General features: G+C 38.2%; 1 protein-coding gene across 1 annotated transcript; it reads left to right on the forward strand.

The window, feature by feature from the left end:
• Positions 1 to 4,089: 4,089 nt before the first annotated feature.
• Positions 4,090 to 9,658, forward strand: LOC131311757 (protein NRT1/ PTR FAMILY 4.6-like). Its single transcript, XM_058339323.1, has 5 exons — positions 4,090 to 4,144; positions 4,285 to 4,390; positions 4,741 to 4,958; positions 7,839 to 8,279; positions 8,391 to 9,658. Exons 1-5 carry the CDS (start codon positions 4,142 to 4,144, stop codon positions 9,375 to 9,377), a joined length of 1,755 nt encoding a protein of 584 aa, XP_058195306.1. The 5' UTR covers positions 4,090 to 4,141; the 3' UTR covers positions 9,378 to 9,658.
• Positions 9,659 to 11,828: the final 2,170 nt, after the last annotated feature.

Here is an 11,828-nt window from a genome sequence, read left to right on the forward strand (position 1 = left end):
AATAGTACATGCATATTTAAAAAAATAATTAACAATGACACATCCATATTCACTATTCAACTAATGTTGGTATCTGTGATATCTAAGTTTCTCCTACGCGACTCGTCGTGGACCGTGTCTCCATTTATCATTTACCAAATCAACATTTTCAAATCGTTTTTAACACACCCAACCTCGGTTCCGCCGTTCCGGTCTTCCGAGTATCCTCACAATGGTTCCGCCGCACCGGGTTCCCATTGGCACCCAAAAACATTGAATTTGGCATTGGCTCCTCTCCACAGATAACCAATCCACAATTCAAAACCCTCGGTTCCGCCGCTCCGGGTTCCCGAATATCCTCACAATGATTCCGTCGCTCCGGGTTCCCATGTGAATTTTCGAAAATCATTAAACCAATTATGTTGGCTCCTCTCCGCGGATAACGAAACCACAATTCATCCTTCGGTTCCGCCGCTCCGGATTCCCAAATATACCACAATGGTTTTGCGGCTCCGAATTCCTATTGGTTTTTCAAAAATGTTTTCACACACACACCAAATAATGCGCTGCCAAATCCGGCCCTATTGTGGTTTCAAAACTTATCTTGCCTTTAACACACCCTAGGTGTCATGTTTCTACTTTCTCGATTTCTGTGTCTCGTTTTCATGCAACGACTCCGCGGTAGGACTTTCTACAAATGTAATCATAAATCATTCATTGTAATCTTGAAACTAAACTAGCAAGATCATCCAACTTTATATTACTTATTATGCTCATATTATCACATAGTCATACTCAAATATTTAGCACACAATATAAAGCATAGTGTCACATGGACGGATACCTTTGGAGTGGAAAACCACTTATGCTTTATCATACAACAAGAAGTAATACAAGTAATCACATGTATATGATCATAACCATCCTAAGATCAAAATACGAATACTTTGCCATCAAATTTATATTTCGAAAATACGCTCTTTCTTCCTCTTAGGGATGTTCAAAACAACATATGTTTTTTTGAAAAATAAAGTCGGGATATTCAACATATTTCCCTTCCTTTTTAAAACTTTACTAAACACTTTTCAAATTCTCATGCATTTCAAACATTATAAGTGACAGATGACCTTATATACTTAGAGAAAGCGGTTAAGAATATTCTATATTATACTTTGAACTAGAGAGTAAGGACATGCTACATATACTTAGAGATAATGAGGATGGAGAAATCTACCGTTCTTCTTGGCGGTAGGTACGGCTATGGAAAAAGTAAGTACGTCGGATGGAATAACTTCCTACGGTGAGCTTCCGATAGCTTCGATAGAGAAAGGTTTCTCTCGAAACTAGATCTTGACTAAACTACTTAAACTTTATGGATTGAAATGGTAGTTTGGGATGAGTTTCTTGAAGAACACAAGAAGAACTCAAAAACAAGAAGAATAAAGAACAATTGCAAGGATTCTAGAGAGAGAAGTTGAATGGGTGAAGGTGTGAGTTGAATGCTTGGACAAGGGTCCTATTTATAGCAAAACATTGGCTCTCTCCCTCCCCTCTCATAGCCGAATATATATATATCTCTCTCTCTCGCTCCCCCCCCCATGAATTTGCTCCATTGTATTATCACATCTCACCTTTCAAGCATGCCATGACTTGTCATATAATTTTTTGGTTCAAATCTAGGTAATCATGAAGGGTTTTTAGTCAAGTCATGTCCTAGGATGGGTTGCTTGCAAGAAAGAAGGAGATGATTGGCTAGGTTTGTGTTTAAAGAAGCCTAAAATGGGTTGTCATGAAGTATTAGGCTTGAGTGTACAAAAAGTAGCTTGTGGAAGTGAACAAAACACATGCACACACTCCACCCCTCCCTCCCTCCCCCCCTTAATGTGTGTGTGTGTGTGTGTGTGTGTGTATCTATATGCATTGTACACTTAGGTACCAAGTAGACTTACTAAGGCTAGGAAAAGAGAAATGATGAGGGGTTAAGGCTTTCAAGTGTATTGTGTTGTCCACTGGTTAACATTTTTCCTAGAAAGTGCATATATGGATATATAGACATATATAGGCATGCTTATAATAGGCTATGAGGTGTATATACCTATAGATAAGGACATCTATGTACTTAGAAAATCTAGGAAAGTAACTTTGGTGGGCAATTTGGGTTTAAGGCTATTGTTCTTAGGGTTGCATGCATGTCAAAGCTAGGCTTGCTTCTTTTGGAAGCAAAATGAGGGCCATGATTTGTCTTGTCAAAGTTATATACACATTAGCAAGTCAAATGTCCATTATCCAAGGGATAATAATTTTCTTAGCATTTATTGACCAATGGGTAAAGAAATAATGAAGATAAGTATGGGCTTGAATGACTAGTCATGGGGTAAAATGATTACCTCTAATGGTCTAATGGTTCAATTAGGATTGGGAGGGTTCACAAGGCTCAAAGACAATCAAAAAGGTCCATCTAGGTTTAGAAAATCGTAACTAGGTGAATTGGTAGTTCGGTTCTTCCAACTAATCGATTGAAAACTAACTCTACTTGCCATGTAAGATTTCTAGCCAAGAAATATAATTTAAAAATTTTATTTACTCACTAGGAAAATATACAAGTGCTTTTACAAGTATACTTGTCTTTGAAAAAGGACTAGATTGTCCGATGCTAAGAGATTTGATTTTAGAAATCTCAAATCTAATTATGACGGATTATTAGAAATTAAAAAGGAATTTCAAAAGCAATCCAAGTAATTAAAATAAAATTTAAATATTTAACAAAATTTTTATTTATCAAAAATTAGGATCGTTACATCTACTCTCAGTGTTGATGGCTTACCGCCTTACGTCTGTCTTTGACCGAACTAATGAGATGATCAGTTAAAATATGTGTAAGCTGAAAATGATTAAGACACCTAACCGTCAAATCGGGGGGGGGGGGGGGGGGGGGTGGGGGCGGCTATGAGTGATAATTGCACAGAAAATGGAAATGACAGTTCACAAGAGAAAATGAGACTATGAATGATAATTGCACAGGAGTCTTGCTATTGGTACTACAGATACCGTACCGAAAATGGACCGACGGTCGCGTCGGGCCGTGAATGATAATTGCACAGAAAATGAAATAGATAGTTCACAAGAGATTAAAATGGGGCTATGAATGATAATTGCACGAGGGGAACTATGAATGATAACTGCACAGAAAATAGAAAAGACAGTTCACAAGAGAAAATGGGGCTATGAATGATAATTGCACGGGAGTCTTGCTATTGGTACTGATAGGCACCGTACCCAAAATGGACCGACTGCTGCGCCGGGCCGTCTTCGACCACCGGACGGTTGATTCGAGCTGTCTAAAAATTTTAAAAAAGAAAAACCCGAGTGTGTCTGCATGAAAATCAAAGGCATTTGACGTGCGTATGTGCTCGATCCAAATACCTCATTTTTTAGTATATACATGTTTATATATATACACAAAAAAAGAGTGTTTGGATCAAGTGTCCTATACACATCAAATTCCGTTGATTCTCATGTAAGCCTCCTCGTTTTGTTTTTTTTAAAATTTTTGAACGGCTCAAATTGATAGTCTGGTGGCAGCAGCCGGAAACGGTCCAGCACGACGGTCGGTACGATTTCAGTAGGAACCCCGTGAGTCCTATAGGTTTTCTGATTGCAGGGGGGAACTATGAATGATAGCTGCACCGGGAATAGAAAAGACAGCTTACAAGAGAAAATGGGGCTATGTTTGGTGGTGTTCCAACTAAGAAAAAAGAAAGTTTTAGAAAAAAGAAGATAATTTCAAGTCTAAAAATTATGCGTTTACGTAAATAATTTTTTTATCAATGTGGATCTTGTTTGATAGATTTTATTAAGATCTTTTATACGGTGCAAAAAAAATCAAAAAATTATTTTTCATTTTCATTATATTTGAGTTTGAAAATTGAAGAAAAAAAACTTTTAAAAAAAGAACCCTAGAACACCCCTGGCACGTGTTCCCACAATGGTTCATTCGTTGGGTTGACTATAGAAAAATTGATTAAAAAATTTTGAGTTATTTTCTTAAGGGCGGGCCCACACCATTCTCTCTCTCTTCTCTATAAATTTCCACCATTGATCACTCCTTCTGATCAAAGTTCCATCACAACTTGCTCAAGTTGACTAAAAAAATTAGAGGAAAATGGTGGGTTCCTCTCTCTCTCTCTCTCTTCCTTTCTATAGTGCCTTTCATTGAAACCAACGAACGTTTTTGTTCTCTCTCTCTCTCTCACACACACACTCTTCTTCTATCTCTAATTAATTAAATCCCCATGGATTGCACAGGAAGTAGAAAACCAGGTGGATACATGGGACGGCTATGTGGATTGGAGGTACAAACCTGCAGTGAAAGGGCGGCATGGTGGCATGCGCGCCGCCTCTTTCGTTTTGGGTGAGTTAATATATATATATATATATATATATATATATATATATATATATATTACACCCTCCTTTAGATCATATAGCTTTGTTTCCCTTCCGGTTTGAGTTTTTATTTTGTGCTAAAAAACCATTTACGAGCGAAAGTCAAAATGTTCTTTTCGTAGACACAATACCGGCGAAATCAAATTTTCTTTTTGTTTTCTTTTGCTCGGCCCTGTCGAAATCATTGTTCTAAAGTATTTGGAGTCGATTCTTGATGAATTGCATGTTAAAAGAAACAAGAGTTTTATAGGGTTTATAAGAGGACATGATCGAGATTTAATGTTGAGAATTAACTATTATTGTTGATGGATGTAGTTTTGGAAGTATTGGAGAACATAACATTTTCGACAATCGCAAGCAGCGTGGTGCTATACATGACAAAGTACATGCACTTTTCGCCGGCGAACGCAGCGAATTCCGTCACCAATTTCCTTGGGACTGCGTACCTCCTGACCCTACTGGCTGGTTTCCTATCGGACGCTTGCTTGAATACTTATGTTATCTGCCTGATGGGCGCCGTGCTTGAGTTTCTGGTAGTACCACAACCTTCCCACTTCAGCTTTATGTGTATGATGATGATATTCATATCCCTCCCTTATCTGTGAGTACTAGTTCCGATTGTGAGCTGGACTTTATATCTTTGACCTTGGCTATATATATATATAGTCATTTTCAAATGAGGAGATCCTTATTTTAGTTCGCCCATTTTCCGTTCGAATTTTGATGATCCGAGCCGCTCAATGTGTTCAGAACGTGATTTTAAGAGTACCAGCGAGGAATCAACAAAAAAAATGACCGGGAAGGGCTTCATCTGAGCAGTTTTTATTTGAACCGTTCGATAAAAAACAAACAAAAACTATTCTGATGAAGCCTTTCCGGTCATTTTTTTTTACTGATTTCTCGCGAATACTTTTAAAATCACGTTCTGAACACATTGAGCGACTTAGATTATCGAAATTCTATCGGGAAAGGGAGGTCCTTATTTTATTAAGTTAAGGTAATTCTTAAGAGAAGAGGTCTTTATTTTATTAAGTTAAGGTAATTCTTAATATTTTTTTTTGGCTGATTTCTCGCGGGTACCCTTAAAATCATGTTCTAAACATCGCAAATTGATCGGAAAAGGGACGTCCTTAACTTAATAAGTTAAGGGCGCCATTATTGGAAGTTTTGTGTGTGTGTGTGTGTGTATGTGTGTATGTGAGGCCGGTTTTAGAAACAATACATTTGATGATATAATTTTTGGAGCCCCACAAGGGACCTTTACACAAATGATCGAAGCCATTCAATGTATTTGAAACATATTTTCATGGGGTCCTGAAAAATCAACTCATTTCAATATCGATAGGTTCGTGATCTGCTCATTTAGTTGATTCCTATCAAGCCCTCACCGATAACCAAATGAGTTGATTTTTCATGGTCACCCTTAAAAATATGTTTTAAACAAATTGAAATGCTCTGATCATTCGCGTGGAGCTTCGAAAATATATACCTTCCATTTCCTATAAGGGGTCCCTCATTTTGCTTATATGCAGACCTCTTATTTTTTAGTCAAATTTTGATAATCCCAATCGTTCAACTTATTTTAAGCAAGTTTTTTAAAGTACTTGTTAGAAATCAGCTCAAAAGCATATCGGGAAGTGCTTAATCCAAATAGTTTTTCACAAATTAGTTCCTGACAAGTTTTGTGAAAAAATATTTGGATCAAGCATTTCCTAGTATATTTTGAGCTTATTTCTCGCGGATACTATTAAAAATATGTTTTAACCAAGTTGAACGATTTGGATTATTAAAATATAATCCGAAAACAAGAGGTCCGCATATAAGCAAAATGAGGGATCCTTCATAGAAAGTGGACTGATATATAAACGAACATGCCTACTTATTGCAAAAAAAAGAGAGTTACGTTTTGACCGGAGTTCTTTGGCCCTGTTCTAAAAAATTTGCATTACGATTTATTGGCTTTTGTCTAGTTGTTCATGTTCTAAACCAATTTTTCTTTGTCAACAGTTAAATTTTTTTCACAAAATTAAAACATCAAATACATTTTTTTCTACTAATTAACCCAACATATTTTTACAACTCATAGGCCCTGTTTGCTATCACTTATAAGTTAGATTGTCAGATAATGATTATCTTGATTATTTACTTAAAAAACTTGAAATAAGTTGGTAATGTGTTTGGTGTAGCTTTTTATAAGCTTAAATAAAATCCCAGAGTGTTTGATAAATAAACTGTAGAATATCAAGGAAATGTCTAGATAAACCTTAATTAATGTATAGAGACACTCTTGAATAAGTGCTTTGCTATAAAAAAAAATATTTTTTTTCAGCTTCAAAAAAGCTACAAATCAAAGTTTAAAATAATCTCTCTTTGGGTCAAATAAGTTCAAAAAGCAAATAAGTGATTATTCATAAAAGTACTAGCAACCAGGGTCATAATTTAGTGAAAATAACTTAACAATAATGGCCTACAATAAATAAGTAGTTCATAACATAATGTTTAGCAGAAACGCTCAGTTTAATTGATACAATAAGCGGCAGTTGGTATATTTCAATTCTCTCATAACATGCATCACTCAAGGAATTAGTAATTAATTAGCTACAAATAGGAGAATCGGTCGCACAAACAAAAGCAAAAAACAAACGGGTGACAACTTTTTGCTTACAATATTAAATATTTATTGGTGCGGCCACAATTTACAATACCCTTATCTAGACATGGAGTTAGAATTTGCAGTCGAAGGGGCTAAATTCAAAAGGAAAATATTTCGTAAAGCAATACTTAAAAACTAGTTTCAGTTCTTCCAGTTTTTGTAAAATATATTTTACAATTGAAGAATTAAACCTCGATAAATCGTTCGTACCATGTATCAATTATTACTACACGTGATATCACAATATACATCAGTAAATCAACACCTTCAAAAATACAAATCCAACAAAATTAGTATACTAGTACGAAAGAAGTTGATTTACATATATATTTTATTATTATGAAAAGATATTGCGTACGAAAAAATTACAAATAAGATTTTGATTTTTTCTCCATACAGATATAGATTATACATCTACACACGGGAAGGGTGAGGGGCTCTTCTGGGTCCCTCGTCATTAAACATATGCAACGTATAGTATAGTATTAATGTATTTTCTCGGGGGAATGGCAAGAGCTAACTCACATAACACACCTGAGCGGGAAACCTCCTAAATAACTAAGATTCTTGAGTAAGAAAATTGAGAATGTGAACGCAGAATGAAGATTGAGAAAAACTTATTAAGTACTCTAGGGCTCATGCCCACCATACATAGTTGTCAAAGGTCTGAATAATCACTCTATTGCTTATACTTTGTGCAGAAAAGCTGAAATACTATCACAGACTCCATGTCCGTAATAAGTTTTTATTTTTGGAACAGGGCTTGATCATACTCACAGTACAAGCTCACTCCCCCTCCCTATATCCACCTCCGTGCAATGCAGAAACCTCCTCCACCCCATGCCAGCAAGTCAGCGGCAGCAAAGCCGCAATGCTATTCATAGGCTTATACCTGGTGGCACTAGGCGCCGGAGGCATGAAAGGATCACTGCCCTCGCATGGAGCAGAGCAATTCGACGAGAGTACCCCTCAGGGCAGGAAGCAGAGGTCCACTTTCTTCAACTACTTCGTCTTCTGCCTCTCGTGCGGCGGCCTTATTGCCGTGACTTTTGTGGTGTGGATTGAGGACAACAAGGGGTGGGAATGGGGTTTTGGTATCTCCATTATTGCTACAGTGCTGTCTATTTCTATTTTCCTGGCTGGTTCTTCTTTTTATAGGAACAAGATTCCTTGTGGAAGTCCAATTACAACCATTTGCAAGGTAACAATCTGGGGCTCCTCTTCAACAAATTTGCTTTGGTAAGATCAACAACTTATACACATCCGAGTTTTTTGTTTTTTAATTTCCTCATCTTTACATGAAATTCAACAGGTTCTTTTAGCAGCTACACTCAACTCTTGCCTAGGCAGAAGTTCTAATGCAATCACGTGCACAGCCACAAGTCCTTGTCCTCCAACCCGAATCAACAAGGAAGAAGAAGAAGAATCAAAAGAAGAACCAAATACCAAAGCCATTGAACCCATCGCCACCCCATCAGAAGGCCACAAATTCCTCGACAGAGCAATTGTTGAAAGACCAGTCCTCAATGCATTACATTGCACGACGCAACAGGTAGAAGATGTCAAAATCGTCATAAAAATCCTCCCCATTTTTGCCTGCACCATCATGCTCTATTGCTGCCTTGCTCAGCTCTCCACATTCTCGGTCGAACAAGCCGCCACCATGGACACCAGAGTCGGCTCCCTAACAGTCCCACCCGCGTCCCTTCCCATTTTCCCAGTAGTCTTCATCATGATCCTTGCACCGGTCTATGACCATCTCATCATCCCATTTGCGCGTAAAATTACCAAAACCGAAATGGGTATCTCTCATCTACAAAGAATAGGAGTCGGACTATTCTTATCAATCCTTGCAATGGCAACAGCAGCACTAGTTGAAATAAAGCGCAAGAGGGTGGCTACCAAAAACGGTCTCCTTGATTCCCCCAACCCATTACCCATCTCATTCTTATGGGTTGCTTTTCAGTTCTTGTTTCTGGGGTCGGCTGATCTTTTCACACTGGCCGGTTTATTGGAGTTTTTCTTCACGGAGGCGCCCAGTAGCATGAGATCTGTCGCGACTTCTCTCTCTTGGGCGTCTATGGCCGTGGGGTACTTTCTTAGCTCAGTGGTTGTGCAGATCGTCAATAATGCAACAAGGCATTCCAAGCATCAGCCGTGGCTTTCCGGTACGAACTTGAATTACTATCACTTACAACGATTCTACTGGTTGCTGTGTGTGCTGACTGGATTGAACTTCTTAAACTACCTCTTCTGGACTAACCGGTACAAGTATCACAACAAGAAAATTGAACTGTAGAAGCGGGTGTTGGTGCCACCTGCATACGTGGTCTCCCTGCCCATGACCACTCTCTGTCTGTTTGGTCGAAAGATAGTGTTTTGGGTAATGACTCCACTTGTTGATAGATGTGATTTAGGGTTGTTTTGAGCTTTATTGTTGTTGGGTTTCAGTTTGTTTTTGGATGTTCTTGTTTGGTGTTTTTTTTATACATTCAACCTTTGGTTGGATTCCCCCCCCCATTTGTCAAAATGTTTATTTTGCTTATAAAAAAAACCCTAATAAAATGTTTGTACATTAAACCTTGTCTTGTTAGAATCTTGATACTCAAATATATGCACATTACTTTCTAGCTTCTTACTTATCACAAATTTATGAGAATCGTCCAATTTCATGTTCCTTCTTATGGCTTAGGGTTTTCGTGGATGGTAAATTGAATCAAAATCAACAATACCAACAAGATCAAGTCCTTCTACCATGAGAAAATCTGCCAATCTGCAATGGTGTGCTGGCATCATTTACCGCTGAGAGAATTTGATTATGAAGTTGAAGTGGAATTTGGGTTGTTACCGATGACGACTCCTCAAGAGTTTTCACATGAAAAGACACGTCAGATGAACAAGTAGAATGGTCTTGAGGAGGACATCAGACGTTTATTGCTCTAGAGTAACATTTCATTTTTAATCTTAACAAATTTAGTAGTATTTTTACAAAAAATATTTTTATTCAAAAAGCTGGATGCACAATTATTGAAGTTTTTGCGGATCAAAAAAATTTTTTTTTTTTAATTTAAGCTTACGTACGATGAATTTTTTCTTAATATATATACATAGATTAGCCATTTTATTAGGCAGGATGTGTTGGTGGGTTGGGTTCTGCTCCCATAGGCTCGACCCTCTTCCATTCGGACCCGAGGTAATTGATCCACTGAGCCCAGTCCACTTGGGTCAAGTAGGCTCCGGTATTTTCTAGCAAACTGGTCTCCGCACTATGGGCTACTCCCTCCCTGGCCCGATCCAACTATCTAATCTTTGGGTGATTTACGGGCCGGTCCATATTTTGGACCCAAATTCCCACTGACTCCAGCCAAATTTCAAAAAGTATGTCTAAGGATCTCACATACTTTTCTACCTAAAATAAAGAAACCCTCTTCCTTATCCTCTCCCTTCTCTCTAACTTTCTCTCTCTAAAAAACCAGTCTCAGTGTTTCGGCTGGGGAGGGGCGGTGCCTCCCCCCCTCTCCACCCTACTCCTCCGTTCTGTGTCGCCTCCCCAGTGGTGGATTTGTGCAGTGCAACCGGCGAAAGGGTCACGGCCAGTGGTTGTTTTTGGCCCATTTTCGGTTGGGTTTCCTCCAAGTCCTCTCTGATCTGGAAGGTAGCGGCCCTCGGTGGTGCTTTCGGGCCAATAACGCTGTGAGTGAGTTTGGGGTTTTTGTTTTAGTTTTGTCTCCGGCTTGTTCCGGTTCTTCCGGCTGGTTTTTCCCTAGTCTAGCTCTGTTTCCAGTTTGGGTTTCCCCCAGATCTGGAGGGTGTGGTGGTGGGCAAATAAGCCTAGGTTAGTTTTCTTGTTTTCTTTTTGGGTTTTCTCCATTTCCAGAGTATGGTTGTTCGTCTTCGCCGGAGAAATGGGTTGCACCGGTGCAGTGCGGTCTTGGTAGTGGTGCGGTCGACGGCAATTCTGGTTTTGGAGCAGATTTCATCCGTACTTAAGGATATGGTTTGAGCTGGGCGTCCCTTTGAGCTCTCTACTAAAATCGGAGACAGGTTCATTGCCCTGCATTTATGTATGGTCTGCCTTCGGCAGAATGTGCTTAGAAGCCTCCTAGTGGATGTGCTTCGTGTCTAGGTTTTAATGGATGTGCTTCGTGTCTAGGTTTTAGTAGTTTAGGTTCTTTCATGTATTTTCTGATGAAATCGTTGTAGGCTTTGGGTTTTGTGAAATGAAATTGTATTGACTGATCAAAAAAAAAAAAAAAAACTTTTCTACCTAAAATACTCCATCGCCTACGCGCCACCACTCCACCGCCAAAACCATCTACTCTTTACGCACACCACTCCACACCTCTACTGACCCTTGTCATGACGAGATGAATCTTAAAAAGTAAAAAATTACGATCAAATTTATTTTTTTAATAAAGACGAAAATAAGTTAATAAGCCAATTTTTTCGTCTTTATTAAAAAAATTTTTGATTTTGATTGTAATTAATGGCTTAGATTGCAAATAAAATACTTTCAAAAAATCTATACCATTAAAAACACTTTTAGACGTATGAGATTGTACAAATTGTCAAACAAGCTGGGTTCTTTGTTTTTTGTTTTTTTTTTCTTTTGAATTGGTTCGCAACAAAAAGTAGAGTTTAGATGGATGATGACAAGGAAGTGATTCTTAGCTGCAGAAAGAAGAACTCCTTTTCTTTTTCTATTTTCCATTTATACAGGTTAAGGAACTCTTTTTTCTATTTTCCACTT

The sequence above is a fragment of the Rhododendron vialii genome, chromosome 12a, assembly GCF_030253575.1.
Source record: "Rhododendron vialii isolate Sample 1 chromosome 12a, ASM3025357v1".
NCBI lineage: Eukaryota > Viridiplantae > Streptophyta > Magnoliopsida > Ericales > Ericaceae > Rhododendron > Rhododendron vialii.